At 33.7% G+C, this 14890-nt stretch overlaps 1 protein-coding gene across 1 annotated transcript; it reads left to right on the top strand.

Moving 5' to 3' along the window:
* The first annotated feature begins 1351 nt into the window (after positions 1-1351).
* LOC124364173 (calcium and integrin-binding protein 1-like) lies at positions 1352-9199 on the top strand. Its single transcript, XM_046819452.1, has 5 exons — positions 1352-1624; positions 5466-5500; positions 6456-6703; positions 7850-8048; positions 8976-9199. Exons 1-5 carry the CDS (start codon positions 1574-1576, stop codon positions 8995-8997), a joined length of 555 nt encoding a protein of 184 aa, XP_046675408.1. The 5' UTR covers positions 1352-1573; the 3' UTR covers positions 8998-9199.
* The last annotated feature ends 5691 nt before the right edge of the window (positions 9200-14890 follow it).

Here is a 14890-nt window from a genome sequence, read left to right as displayed (position 1 = left end):
TTGTGCTTTTGTAAGCGAAGGTAGGCGGTTCAGAACGAGTTTTTCAAAAACTTTAGCCAATGTTGGCTGGATTACTATCGGTCTATAATTCTTTACATTAGATTGATCCCCAGACTTATGGATAGGCACTGAAAATCCAATCTTAAAACACGGCGGGTAAACTCCATGGATTATTGAAGTGGATAGCAAGGTGGGGAACCAGTACTTCACTGCAAAACGTGAGTACACCAGCAGAGACCATGTCAGGACCAGGTCCCTTGCTGATTGATACCCACTACAACGGTATCAATCAAAATTGTTAAGAAAAATTGCAAAAGCGCCATGGTATGTATCCTATAAAACGTTACATCAAGATTTGAACATCCCAACAGTCAAAAAGGAAATAACCAAATTCAGTCGCATTTTTCTTACAAGATTAGAAGATCATCCAAACCACCTTGCGGTAAGTTTACTTGATAATTCTAAAAGTGTGTACAGACTCCAACGAACTGCCATTCTGGATATATCTTTTAGGTTCTTGAATTAATTATGTTGGTGTTAACAATGGTTAACATCTAACTCAATTTTAACTGCCAATGTTGTTTCTGTATATAATATTTACTTATTGTTCTTCTCAAACTGAACAGATTGTAAATACATAAAATGTTGTTAAAAAAATCTAGTGGTTTTTTTAAATTATAGTTTCAATTTTGTCTTGCACATAAAACATACGGATGCCTTTACCTTGTTATGACAAATTAGTATTTAAACAGCTGAACACGTTTTTTTTATTTTTTTTATTTATTTTTTTAACGTTACTCAAATAAACGAGTCTTAAAAGCCCGAATTCGTCATTCAAATGTTTAAGAAACTTATTTACTTTTTTTTTCTTCTTCACAATCATCACCTATTAGAAATATCTCAGTTCATCCTTTAATTCAAATACGGTGAGAACTCTATCTCTGTGATTATCAAGAAATAGAGTTCTCGCTCCACAATAGAGAAGAAGATAACTATGACCACTACTCATTTCGTCATACAAAAGAGATAAAATTCTGGATTGTTTCTATCTGGACTTAATGTAATTTACGAGTTTTACCGCATCCAGTACTTCCTTCAGTATGTCATCCAAACATATTACAGTAAGTGTCTCTCTGTGAAGACTACACTGAGTCCACTTCACTAAAGAGGCGACTGCCATAACTATCGCAATCAATCCTCTGAAGATGCCATACATAGCTGCTATCCGATCGGTTGTCAATCCAACTGTTTGACCAGTCAATATCAGTTATCACATTCAAAGGTATAAGCATACAACGCGAGAGTGCCGTTGAAATCATTGTCTTTATTTGCTCTATGGTACATATGCCATATCTAAGAAAAAAAAACATAACTGTCACAAACATAACCAATAACTATAAAAATATTCACAAGTTCGTATTTCCAAGCCAGATAAAATTAAATCTATTGGGGAATTAAAAATTTGTTCAACTAACCATTAATTTTGTGCTATTTTCATTTTTGTTTTGATGCCTCATCATAATTATTCAAAACAGGGTCTGGAGTTTATTTAATATTCTTATATAGCCTAATTATGGGTCAGAGTTTGAGCCAGTTTACAGAAGAAGAATTACAAGATTATCAGGTAAGCTAGTCTCATTTGATAATACATCACGAAAACTGCTTCCAAAAAATCAAAATTGATGTAACCTCTGTTTCCTGACATTGATAGCATGGGAATTATATGTAGGGGCAAATAGAGAATTATGGACACCTACCAAAACTATCTAAATAGATTCTTGTAAAATATTTTGGTAATTATCATATTAACGGCCGGGGCGGAAAAATACGAGTTTTGCGTTAAAAACTTATTGGAATCGTCATATAGAACAAAAAAGTATAAGGTTTGATGGGGTGGAAATGAGAAATAACGAAGTTCTAGAAAATGAAAAATTAAATAACTTTTCAGTAATATCTCCATGTTCTACATCCACGTCTAGCGTCACGTGACCTTTTGTGGCCAATGATTGAACCTCGTGATGACGTCACCGGTTGCGCCGCCATCTTTGCAAACGTAAATGAAAAATAATACAGAAATGAGCAGAATTTTTATAAAAATAAATGTTTTTCTTAATTTCGAGAAAAAAATTAATTACGAGTGCCTCCGGCCATCAGCGCGGGCTTCGGCAGCACCGAAGGTGCTGCCCCGCGCTGATGTCAATAAAAGAAAAACATCCCTCGAGTTAATACCTATCAGTAAAATATAAAATACTAGAGGGGCTGATCAAAAATATAAATTGAAATGTAATGCAAAGGCAATTATGTAAAGTTAAAAAACTAAATAAATCATGAAAAACTCAAATATATAGATGGATCAGAGAACACATACCATTAGTGTGTTGGCGGATACAGCTGAGCAGCAGCAACAAAAAAGTCGTCTATCACAACGAAACGATAAAGTCTCCTGGTTTAAAAACACCACTCGACCGCACGACGAACACATACACTCATTTTTAAAAATTCCATGTTCAATTAAAAAAGAGATAATTTCGTTTTGGTTAAAACGTAAACTCTTTACGTGCCCTACAAAACACTCCGACACACACAATTCACTAGGGTTGGTTGAACTAGTGGATGGTTGATTCATCATTGTAAACGCACTCACTCAATCCGACCTACTGAACACGATATCTTGTGTAGAACTGACCCATGCCCCGGAGAACTCAGATAACAGGTACGTTATCAGGCTGCTATCAGTCCCGGCCGCAGATAATATTCAAGTAAACAGATTATCCAGACACAGCACACAAACTGAACATTAAAACATTAGGAACTTAACCACTTATCAATATACCCCCTAAAATCATGTTATTTGTCATTTGCACCCCATAGTACTATATATATTTTTTGTTCAGGAGGGTGAGCAGAATACGTTGGTAACGTCAAATTCGTGATTTGCCGCCCCGGCGTTTAATCTTACTGGTACGAATATTTTTTATTACATAGACTTTCATTATTACCAAGACTGTTTTTGAGGAAAGTATTACAAAGTTTAAAAAAATTAATAATAACCCTAAATATTCCCTTTCTATATTAGTATGCACTATAGGAGGAGTTCTGAACAATTGTTGCAAAACATTGTCTCCCTAAACTATATAAGTACGAATTTAGGTTGTGGAGTGTTATCATAATCTGAGAATCTGTATAACATAAATGTTTTAAAACCACTTTCAACAGTATTCATAGTAGTATACTTTCATTTCCGCAACAAACCGCTAACATAGTATTGGAGAAAAATAATAAGATATTGGAGAGAGTATTCGTATCTAGGGTATCAATTTACATTAACGTGACCATGGAAAGGTATGTTCATTTTTTTTTCCTGAAAATACAATTTTTCCTGAAAACAATATTGAAGCAAAAATTCGTCGGCAACAAAAATCAAAGGAGCTACGATTTTTTTAAATCCTCTGAAAAGTCTGTTTTTGACAGTTTCCTACAACTCTGCGTCTGCTCAAACTCAGTATAGCCAGATTTTAAAAACCGATTATCATACCAACAACGAGAAATTATCGTACTTTCATATAAAATAATCGTACCAAAAACATTTAATGAAAAAGTATGTTATGTTTGTATAATAAATTATGTTATAATTAACTTTTGGTTTGTTACTTCTATAAATTTGTCAAAAATCTTTCATGGTATGATAATAACTACCCATCGTATATCTTACCGGTGCATAAAATCAATGAAATTATCGTACCTTTACGATAATTATCGTACCTCTGGCAACACTATCCATATTTGACAGTTTGGTATTACTCCGTGCCTTCTCAAATAAAGAAGGGACGCCATTTTGAACTACTGTTGTTCCTCCGCGTCTATTCTTAACCTTCTAGTTTGGTAGTGGTAATGGCACACCTTTGTGGTTAATAGCACACCTTTGTGTGGATGTTCGGTATCTCACATGAAAGCAATTCGTAAAGACTAATACGTCAATCCTGTCAACGATGCCTGCCCGCTGCGCACTGCTTGCTCTTATAGAAAAAAAATTAACTCGAGCTTGCAAAAGTCGAATCCCAGATCACGTGATGCCCCTGCTCCTTAACGCAATGATGTCCGAAAGGCATCAATATAATACAATATTATACTTTCCCCCCAGTTTATATGCACCTGTGATAATAATAGCTACTTGGCTATAAATGCCCAACCCATGAAAAAAAGTCCATTTTCCATGGTCACGCTAATGTAAATAAATACCGTATCTAGAACAAAATGAGTGGGTTTGTAATAGTTTTTTATCTCTCAAGCATTTATGATCAAATTCTCAAGAATTTTGAATTGATACTGATCTATCACAAGGGATTTTTTCATCCAACGTCATCAGCAACTGTGCAATTTCTTGAAGCGTTTTCCATTTGAAAACAATATGGAATGAGAAAGTAAATGTTTACTTTACCTAGACTACTCTAAAAAGTAATTCCAGTCAAAATAAAATTTTACAATCACTGGATAGAAAATCCTATCACAGTTGGTAAACGATAAAGAGTTAATACCAGCTGAGGCAGGCAAGAAATATTGTGGTGGCAAATGTAGAACTATAGTAGCCCAGTGAATCGCTAAACTAACAAAATACATTACTAGCCAGTAACTACCAATCAGCAGTCATCTGAAAATACACAAAATTTCTGATCAAATAAAATCTGCCTTTAAGTAACTTGATTTCATTAATTTAAAAGTAGAGTTTTATTTTAACCGGTGAATCAAATGAGCCTTAGAACTAAGAGTAGGGAATGGGGTGTTATAAAATTAATTAAGTAGGAAAGAAATTTGATATTTAAGAATACAAAATCAAAATAAATTTATTTAACGAAAAAGAAAAGTCAAATAAAATTGGTACATATAAATTAACCGCCAGAATTGCAAATATTATGTTGTTATTTCCTTAATGCACTAGTTCTCCAGAACATAACTATACAAGACTTAAGGGCTGAAGTTAAAAAAGTATCAAAAATTGTAGACCATTAAGAGTGGAACTCCTTTTTTCTGCACGGAGCAGCATTTTATTGTTTATATACATGCTGTGTGTCACGTGATCTGAGGTATTGGTGTGAGTAAACCTAAATATAATATTCTAATATTTTCATACACAATTATAATATAACATTCTCTGAAAAACCCCTATAATGAGAATTTTAGTTTTTTATTTATCCCCTCAAGATTTTGCATACTAAAAAATAAGCCTCATTATCAACTCTTCCCTCCGTAACTATGTATGTGTAGGCCACAGTAAGCTAGTGTTCTCCTAAAGTTTCTTTTTGGCATTCTTTATACTATTGTTAGAAAGATAAGAGGATGCAGACTTTTTGAGCACCTTTTATACTTCTGGGTTGGCTGGAGAAATTGGCTTTGGCCAACAAACACTGAATTAAAGCTGTAAAAATCAAGTATATTTAGTCTATAACAAATGTTTTTTTTTTTTTCAGGATTTAACATATTTTACAAAGAAAGAAGTTCTATAGTAAGTATTTAACTTTAAAAATTCTAGTTGTAAGAGAAACTAGTTAGAAATTTTGTTTATGTGTATTCAATAAATATTACATATATTCTTGATTTTTAGTTTATATATAAACTGATAGAATAAAAATCAATTTTATTAGACTCACAATTTTACTATACATTTTTGCACAATAAACATTTACACATTTGCATAGATAGATGCATAAGGAACAACAAGTGTGTCTGCGCAACAGTCCTTTTTGCTCCAGTGAACAGAAATCTATTTCTTGCGTTATTTTGTGGCCAATCCCTCACCAAGCGTAGGGCTTCAGAAAAACTGGAGTGCAGTTACTTCTGTCTTGAAAAATATAGTATGAATGTGTGTGTGGTACACACTGCGCTCATGCAGGTTTTTTAAGCTGAATAAGTCTTTCAACCTTTCTGTGTTAGTAAGAAACATTTATGGCCCAGACATAATATTTATTACTAGCTGTTACCCACAACTTCACTACACCTCATCAGAGCAGAACAGAAGCATCATAGGCAATGTTTTAATGGGATTCTAAGTATTTGTGAGATAAATGGTTGAAAGATATCTCAACCTTAGGAACTGCCTCCAAGTTATTGAATGTTAAACTTTAAAGGTCTGTCTGGGGGTTGGAAACCAAACTCAGAGAACAAAATATTCATTAGTGGGCATTACGATTGCCACTCAGGTTTCTTGTAACTACTTAGTATGGCTTTCTTGGATCATCGTGTGTGAGAAGACTCGCAGTATGTTTTTTCTATGCTTCAAACTGTCTTTTGTTAGCCAAGAATGCAAAATTGTTGTGTGCCCAAAGAGCTGAATTAGAGGTACTTCTTGGTGTGCCCAGAGGCATCAGAATTCCTCCTGTAATGGTAGTAGTGGAATAAGTATTATTTTTATTTTGATTGATTAAATAAATTTTATTCATTGCAATTTATTTTTGGTATAGTGCTCACCAAAAATTTAAGGCGTTGGCCCCTGAAAAAGTGGGACACAACCGGAATGCTAAGCTACCCATGGCAAAAGTGTTGCAATATCCAGAGCTGAGGGTGAATCCGTTTGGTGATCGCATTTGCCGTGTCTTCAGCTCCAGCCACGATGGAGATTGCACGTTTGAAGACTTCTTGGACATGATGTCTGTATTCAGTGACGCCGCACCCAAAGCAGTTAAGGCTGAACATGCGTTCAGGATATTTGGTAAGTAGATGTTGCTATAAATAGGCCTACCCGGTGCTCAATTTGCAGCAGAATGAACCGGAATTGCGTTTTGGTACCTCTCTTTGACTGAGAAATATTTTGCAGCATCTCAGAAATGCGTAAAAACTGTTTTTGGATTTTATGTTTTTTCAAACTTTTCTGGGAGAACGGACCCTAGACCTCCCTTTTTTTGGAAGTATTCTATACCACCAGAAGTCACATTTCAATTTTTTGGAAGACTGGCCCCTGGACCCCCTTCCTTGAGAACTATTCTCTACCTCCAGTAGTCACATTTCCATTAGTGGTAGTTCTAGAAATCAGACACTTACATATCTATCAATATTACAATGAACGTAAAATATATTAAAAACTTATGTGATCAATTTTGAATAAGGAAATTTTTGAAAATAATTATTCTGGAACTTTACTGATTGATGCTAAGAGCTTCATTGATTAAACTCTTCATCTTGACAGGCGAAGTTAGGACCATTAGGTCTTTTCCTACTTTTAACCTGTAATAAATAAAAATACATTATTTGTAACTAAAAACCCAAGGTAACTGATAGATAGTGTAAGAATATTTTATTCTGGATGAAATGATTAATACAAGGTATGAGAGGTCTACAGACTCAGTTTGTTCATTTCCCAACATTTTTACCTTTCATTCTGGCAGATATGATAGTTGCACATAAAATTATATTGTGTTTTTATCAACATATGATCATGAGGCAAAATCAACATTAAAATGATTAAATTTATGGAAAAAAAAACTATTGGAACTGTTTGTAAGGTTTTTTACAGGTAATTTCATAACATATATGAAGCATACCAATAGATTGGCACTGAGGTGTCATATTTTACAAGTTAGAATTTAGTCAGTTAAGTTTTAATACCACTTCCACAGGTTGCTACCATTTTGTGGCCCGACCTTCATCATATTTTTTTGCTTAAAATTCAATTTCTACTATAGCTTCTCTAAGCTGAATGGATGTAAATGCTGAATTTGTCCCTTTTGCAATAGGATATTATTTTGTTAGAATTTTATCTATATTTACTTCATCTGTTTTATAATAAGCGAAGATCTATATTTGATTTATCATTTCATTTTTAAGATAGTACAAAGTTAACGAGTTTGGGTTATACTAGATTTTGACGGAGACGACATGTTGGGCGTGTCAGATCTACGGCATGTGATCGACCGACTAACCGGTCCCCAGCGGCTCTCTGAGTCTGATACGCAACTGCTGATACAGAACATACTGGACGAGGCAGACCTCGACGATGATGGTGCATTGTCCTTTGCCGAGTTCGAACACATCGTGGACAAGTCTCCAGATTTTGCCAAGTGAGTGCATTACATGCAGTTGTTAAATTAGATATTTTATTTATTTATTTTCTAAATGTTATCTAGATTTTATTTTATGTTTTTGAAGCACATTTAACAGAATTATTACCTCACATGGGCATATATGCGTATTTCTCTGATCAATCGAATGTGAAATACCATTTTGCAAGTTTACTCAGCACATGGAAGTGAATAATATAGGTCACATGTTATGGAAGAACGTGTGTGTCAAAATGACGTTTAACATGTGGCGAAAGTCTACAGATATTCAAGCAGCAATGAAAGTGTTAAAAAGTTTATCAATGTGAATGTTTAGTTCAGCTCCATTTCAATTTCTATTTAGCGCAGCGATTTAAATCTGATGCTATCACAGACGTGACTCCTGGAATCTGGAGTCCACATCCGCTTGAAAAGATCCAAAAAAGTTGACGACAAAGAAGCTCAAACCAAACTCTCTGCATCGTTTCAATATCAGAGACACCTAGACTACAAAGAAGCTCAGTCTTGTTACTCAGCAGCTATTCAGTGTAGTCTAGATAAAATGGTATTCTCATTATAGCAGTAGCTGCACAATTGAATGTTCTACGATGTTTAGTCACAATCTGAAAGCACGGGGAGCAATGTTGTTTTCTACTCATTACGTAGCTATGGTGGGAAGAGTTAATTTAAGACGCTGCACTAGGCGTAGGGTGGATCTGAACTAAACATTCGCAATGAATCAACCCTTCCCACAGCATTCATTTGTGCACAATAATCTAGATGATCTCTTCATCTAGATTACACATGTTTTTGTATTGTCTATTTGTAGCTATGTGAAGCCATTACACAATGGCTTGATTTTCAATATTCCATTTATGTAAATTAGGTTTTTGAATATTTTTCTGTTTATACCTCTTAAGTTGATATGAAATTATTTTTTTGTTTCAGTGTGTTCCGCATTCAACTTTGAACTTTTGAAGATAAAATTTAAACACAAAATATTCTAGTCAGATTTTACCATAAATTAATATTTAATTTATAATATTATGCACAAAAATGTATTTTATTTATCATTATTGTCTTATAGATTTAAGCTACAGTGAGATTAATGTTGTGATAATACTGTGTATTGCTGTATGTTAAAAAATATATACTTTTATTTATTTCCTAAATAACTGTGTTTCTTATTTTGTAACCTAAAATCTTCTACTAGAATTTTAAAGAGGTTTTACTATAAAATATCAACTTAGGCATTAATGTTGTGGAATTCAGTAGTTAAATTTTTGTAACTTTATTTTCAGACAAAATTTAGTAGAGCCCTCTTCAATGAATTCGCTGTGAAAAAGTACAGAAAACCATGAAGAAAAAAATAATAACATTTGCTTACATAAATTTGCAAAAGAGTTCATTGTGAAGGTGTTTTGGATATTAAGGGGAAAAATTGTAGCACTAAGTTTTGATATCTGCAATCTGATCTTTTCCTCAGGTACATGTCTAATATAACATATAGACTTTATACTGGAAAATGTACTGCTAGCTATGTCTACAGTACATAATAGCTGCTTCCATTAATAAAAAATGTGACACTAAATATATAAACAATTACTGATCATTATCTTTATTATTTACTTTGTCCAAACTGTATGAGAAAGCTGTTTACAACTATTCAGCATCAAATCTAGAAGCAAAAATTGTACAGGTAGTGAACATGGTTTTAGACTAGGAAGATCTGAAACGATGACAGGTTTCAGACATTTGTCGTCATCGATGTTACAAAAGCAGAACACCATGTTTTGAGGACTGGAGTCCACCCTCTTCTCCTTATTTCATCTTTAGCTCGTAATAGTTCCAAATAAGAGTTACTAAACCACAAAACTACAGTAGTCATCAAAATTACAATCTTTGTCATAAATAACGGTATCAGTTGACTGAAACACGCACTTACAACACCACCAAAACAAATAAATAATACTAGTAATACTCGTTAGTAAAGATTAACAAGATCTGATTGGTAGAATAGCAACATCTGAGTGAACCAGCTGAATCGTCACAATGCACGGAACCAGTATAGGAACTGAGAACGTAATAAACATATTACTCAATATGTACATTTATTACGAATCATTAAAAAATGATCACAAACTATGTTATTTACATAAATGTAACATTCCTGTTTTTATTAGTATTAATATTGATAGTTTAAGAGTATGCTTTAAAACCGTAATAACAGAAAATTTTAGACGTGTTAAAATATCCAATATCAGATGTTGCCATGTATATTACAACTAACAGCCATTAGGATTTTGTAGTTTAGGGATAATCTACATTGTTAAAACTAAAATTTCATCATTACAAACTTATCATCTGTAGTTTTAAATATATAAAAAAATTAATACAGATATTTTTTAACAACTCCATGGATTAGTGTCATGAAACAAGGATTATAAGTAATCTCATGTCATAATTCAATACTGCAATGGCTGCATGAATATTTTTTGTGTGAACGGTGTCAAAATCACGCATCGCTTTTTCAAAGTGCTTGCCTGGAATTATATTTAAAATTTGTAGGATCTTTGATTTACTTTGGTTTCCCTCATTATAAACCAAAGCTGATTCATAAGGAGGAATTTGTACAACTTTGCTACCAGCAAATCCTCTTTTAGGGCAAATAAACCAAAAAACACTGTTATAACTCTTATTGGCGTTTTGGGTTTTTCCTTTTAGGCACTTTTGGATAAGCTCAGGCTTTGAAGAGGTCATGGAAAACAGGCTTAATAGCATCCATAATAGCAGTGGGAATTGTATTTTTATGGTTATAATCATTTACTGTCTCATTTACTTTACAAATCAGTACTGTGTTGAAATATCGTTTTTGGCCCCCAACACTTGACAATTTAGCGTGACGTTACCTTGGTTTTTATTTCATATCTTTCTCAAATATTGAAATACTTAACTGAAACTTTCACTAAAACGTTCATAAAACATCAGACTAAAAAAACTGTTTTAAGAAAGTGATGTTTTTAGTTTTAAGGTGTATAAAATATTAATCATATTAACTAAAATAGATTTTACACTGTGTGTTCCACTTATTTAGAAAAACATTTATTTGTTTAATCATACAGGCATTTTAAAATTTGTGGACTTGAAGAATTTAATTGGACGCAGTTTAAGTGGATTTGGAATTAAACTTTATCCAAATATCGGATAGTAGACAGTGTTGCTGAAGAGCACCTGACCTAATGGCACCCACTGAACAGCATACTGAAAAAGATTAAAAATAGTAGTTAGTAAAATATATATATTAATAACATTATAAATTGTTTGCTAGCAGGAAGAGTTTGCTTCAATTTTAAAAGTTACATTATCGTTCTGATTACAAATTAAAATCTTGTTCTGTTGCAATCCTGATCACCGATAAGCAGTGATGTAGACCGGGTAAATACCCAGTGGGAAGGGAAAAAAAAAAGCTGATAAATATTAATTGTTATTTATCCAATAGTCATTTAAATACCCAAAATGAGGGCGTTCTTAGTTTTTGAGCTTTATACAACACTTTTTGTTGGTTTGATGAAGTGTTGAGCAAACAAGGATTCAAAACTAGAAGAAGTAAAATGTTCATGCAGGTATTTTTGAGTATTTATAATTTCTTGGACTGCTCTTCTATCTTAATTATTTAGATTGTAGAAGGCAAATCAAATGCAAATAAATTACCTACTGAAATTTGACGAGTTTGTGATTTATATACTTAGTATGTGTTCTGCTGCTTTAGAAATGCTGGCTCTAGATGACAAAGAAGGCAAATGTGAATAGCATTACTGTATTCTCATCTCAGAATTATGTTAGAAATAAAGATTGTGAATAATGATATAACCTCATATATTAATGCATCCAGGTATGTTAAGTGCTCAAACAGTGTCTACAAAAACATTTGGAGATGTACACAGTATTTATTGAACTTCTCTGTTATTTTCTGCTCAGTTTAAGGGTTTGATGTCTTCAGTAGTAGAAAGTAACAAGCTTCCGGTGCATTGAGACACCATTAGGCGCAGGGATAAGCTTCTGTTGCTATGAGATACCGTTGAGTGCAGAGATAAGCTTCTGTTCCTATGAGATAAATTTCAGTTCAGATATAAGCTCTGTTGCTATGAGACACCGCTGGTTGCAAAGATAAGAATCTGTTGCTAGGAAAAAAATTAGGCGCAGAGATGAGCTTCTGTTGCTATGAGACACCACTGGTTGCAAAGATAAGCTTATGTTGCTATGAGACATCTCAGGGTGCAAAGATAAGCTTCTGTTGCTATGAGACACCACTGGTTGCAGAGATAAGCTTATGTTGCTATGAGACATCTCAGGGTGCAAAGATAAGCTTCTGTTGCTATGAGTCACTTCTGGATGCAGAGATAAGCTTCTGTTCCTATGAGATACCATTCAGTTCAGATATAACCTCTGTTGCTATGAGACATCAATGGTTGCAAAGATAAGCTTCTGTTGCTAGGAGACACCACTGGTTGCAGAGATAAACTTCTGTTGCTATGAGACACCTCTGGATACAGATATAAGCTTCTGTTGCTAGGAGACACCGCTGGGTGCACAGATGAGCTTTTGTTGCTATGAGACACCACTGGTTGCAAAGATAAGCTTCTGTTGCTAGGAGACACCACTGGTTGCAGAGATAAACTTCTGTTGCTATGAGACACCTCTGGATACAGATATAAGCTTCTGTTGCTAGGAGACACCGCTGGGTGCACAGATGAGCTTTTGTTGCTATGAGACACCACTGGTTGCAAAGATAAGCTTCTGTTGCTAGGAGACACCACTGGTTGCAGAGATAAACTTCTGTTGCTATGAGACACCTCTGGATACAGATATAAGCTTCTGTTGCTAGGAGACACTGCTGGGTGCACAGATGAGCTTTTGTTGCTATGAGATACCACTGGTTGCAAAGATAAGCTTCTGTTGCTAGGAGACACCACTGGTTGCAGAGATAAACTTTTGTTGCTATGAGACACCTCTGGATACAGATATAAGCTTCTGTTGCTAGGAGACACCACTGGGTGCACTGATGAGCTTTTGTTGCTGTGAGGTACCACTGAGTGCAGATTTAGACTTCTGTTGCTATGAGACACCACTGGTTGCAGAGATAAACCTCTGTTGCTATGATACACCTCTGGATACAGATATAAGCTTCTGTTGCTATGAGACACCATTGGCCATTGGGTGCAGAGATTGTTTCCAACTACTGTTCTCCAACCCTTCTATTCTACTTGTACAAACTATTATTTATTATTCAAAAAATGTAAACAGTCTCTAACCATATGTACTACATGTAATTTTTTCAAAGTACTATCCCAAATTCAAGCTGTGATTCTCAAAAATTAATTGTCAGTTCCTGAGATATACCAATAGTATTATAAATACCTGTAAACATTATTTGGAAAACCACTATCATTATTAATAAAAATGGTCAAGAATATTAAAATACATTGTAATGCCATACTTAAAAAACAAAATCTAATGAGATCATGGCAATGTTGAGCTTATTTCCAGGTCACGTTCCACTTGCTTTAGTGTCTGGAATCTGTTACAGTCACAGATTTGACTTTTGGAATATGGAGTCATGTATGTCTGAAAAAACAAATAAAGTCACGACAAAGAAGCTCAAAATAAACTTAACTTCAGATGCACTTAGGCTGCAGTATTATTCCTGACTACAACAGATTCCAGATGCTGTACTAAGAGGAAGATGAACTGGAGCTAAACTCAACATTCATATTGAATTAACCTTTCCCAGTATAACTACATTATGTGTATTGAAATAAATTGATAACATTTTAAATTCTATAAAACTAAAGCCAATATACTCTTTAGTAACATGTTTTTTTTAGAAATGGAATTTAATGGAAATAAATTGATAGTGAAAATATACTCACATTGGTTAAATTGGCCCCAACCAAGGAAAGACGCAAAACGCGAGGCACCTGAGCACACATTACATTTCAACAGAAATATAACTATATATCAATGATTATGTAATATGCAATATTTACTAATACTAAGATAAAATTGCAGATTTTTTACTAAAAGAGTATAACATTGGCCTATCTTTCCAAACTTGTACTCCCAGTTGTTACAAATTCATCACAAATAATTTGTAGTTTGTTCAATCACTACTTGTGTTTAAGAATTACTCTTAACAAGCACAGCAAGTACATATCCCAGTGCAAATTATTATAGCAAAACAGAATTGACATTTGATATGAGGAGTTTTGGAAGTATTTAATTGAAATTATCAATAAGCTCTAACCCTTGTAATGATTAATCATATTTTCACTAAACCATTTTTAACAATATTTTCCATAACAAAAAACTCAGTGTTGCAACTATTAATGGATTAAACTGTTTAGATTTCTGAGTCTACTACAAACTAACCAGAAGAGCTACAATACTGGGCATGATGTGTAAATCATGATGACCTTTTATTGAAGTTGAAATATTATAGTATTTCTGGTACACCTCTAAATTTTTTGAATCTTATCTTAAGAACCGTTTGCAGTCAGTTTCAGTTAATGGTGAAATATCCAAGGATGTTTTTGTTGAATGGGGAGTACCTCAAGGATCTGTGTTGGGACCACTCTTATTTTTAATTAGCATTAATTATTTGCCAAACTCATTAAACACAAAATCATTTTTATATGCTGATGATACTACATTCCTAAATACTGCCAATAATGTGAATGAACTTAATTTACTATCTCAAGCCACTATAACAGATGCTGCTTCTTGGTTCAGAACAAATGGATTTTTGCTCAATGAAAATAAAACTCAAAAGATGTTATTTACGTTAAGAACTATGGACAGCAATA

The sequence above is a fragment of the Homalodisca vitripennis genome, chromosome 6 (genome assembly GCF_021130785.1).
Source record: "Homalodisca vitripennis isolate AUS2020 chromosome 6, UT_GWSS_2.1, whole genome shotgun sequence".
Lineage (NCBI taxonomy): Eukaryota > Metazoa > Arthropoda > Insecta > Hemiptera > Cicadellidae > Homalodisca > Homalodisca vitripennis.
This window is presented reverse-complemented; position numbering and strand designations above follow the sequence as displayed.

Excerpts from the sequence above, each read along its gene's own strand:
- LOC124364173 (XM_046819452.1), top strand. The coding sequence starts at position 1,574 with ATGGGTCAGAGTTTGAGCCAGTTTACAGAAGAAGAATTACAAGATTAT. Across the intron at positions 1,625-5,465 it reads AAGAATTACAAGATTATCAG|GATTTAACATATTTTACAAA; the intron begins GTAAGCTAGTCT and ends TTTTTTTTTCAG. Across the intron at positions 5,501-6,455 it reads ACAAAGAAAGAAGTTCTATA|TGCTCACCAAAAATTTAAGG; the intron begins GTAAGTATTTAA and ends TTTTTGGTATAG.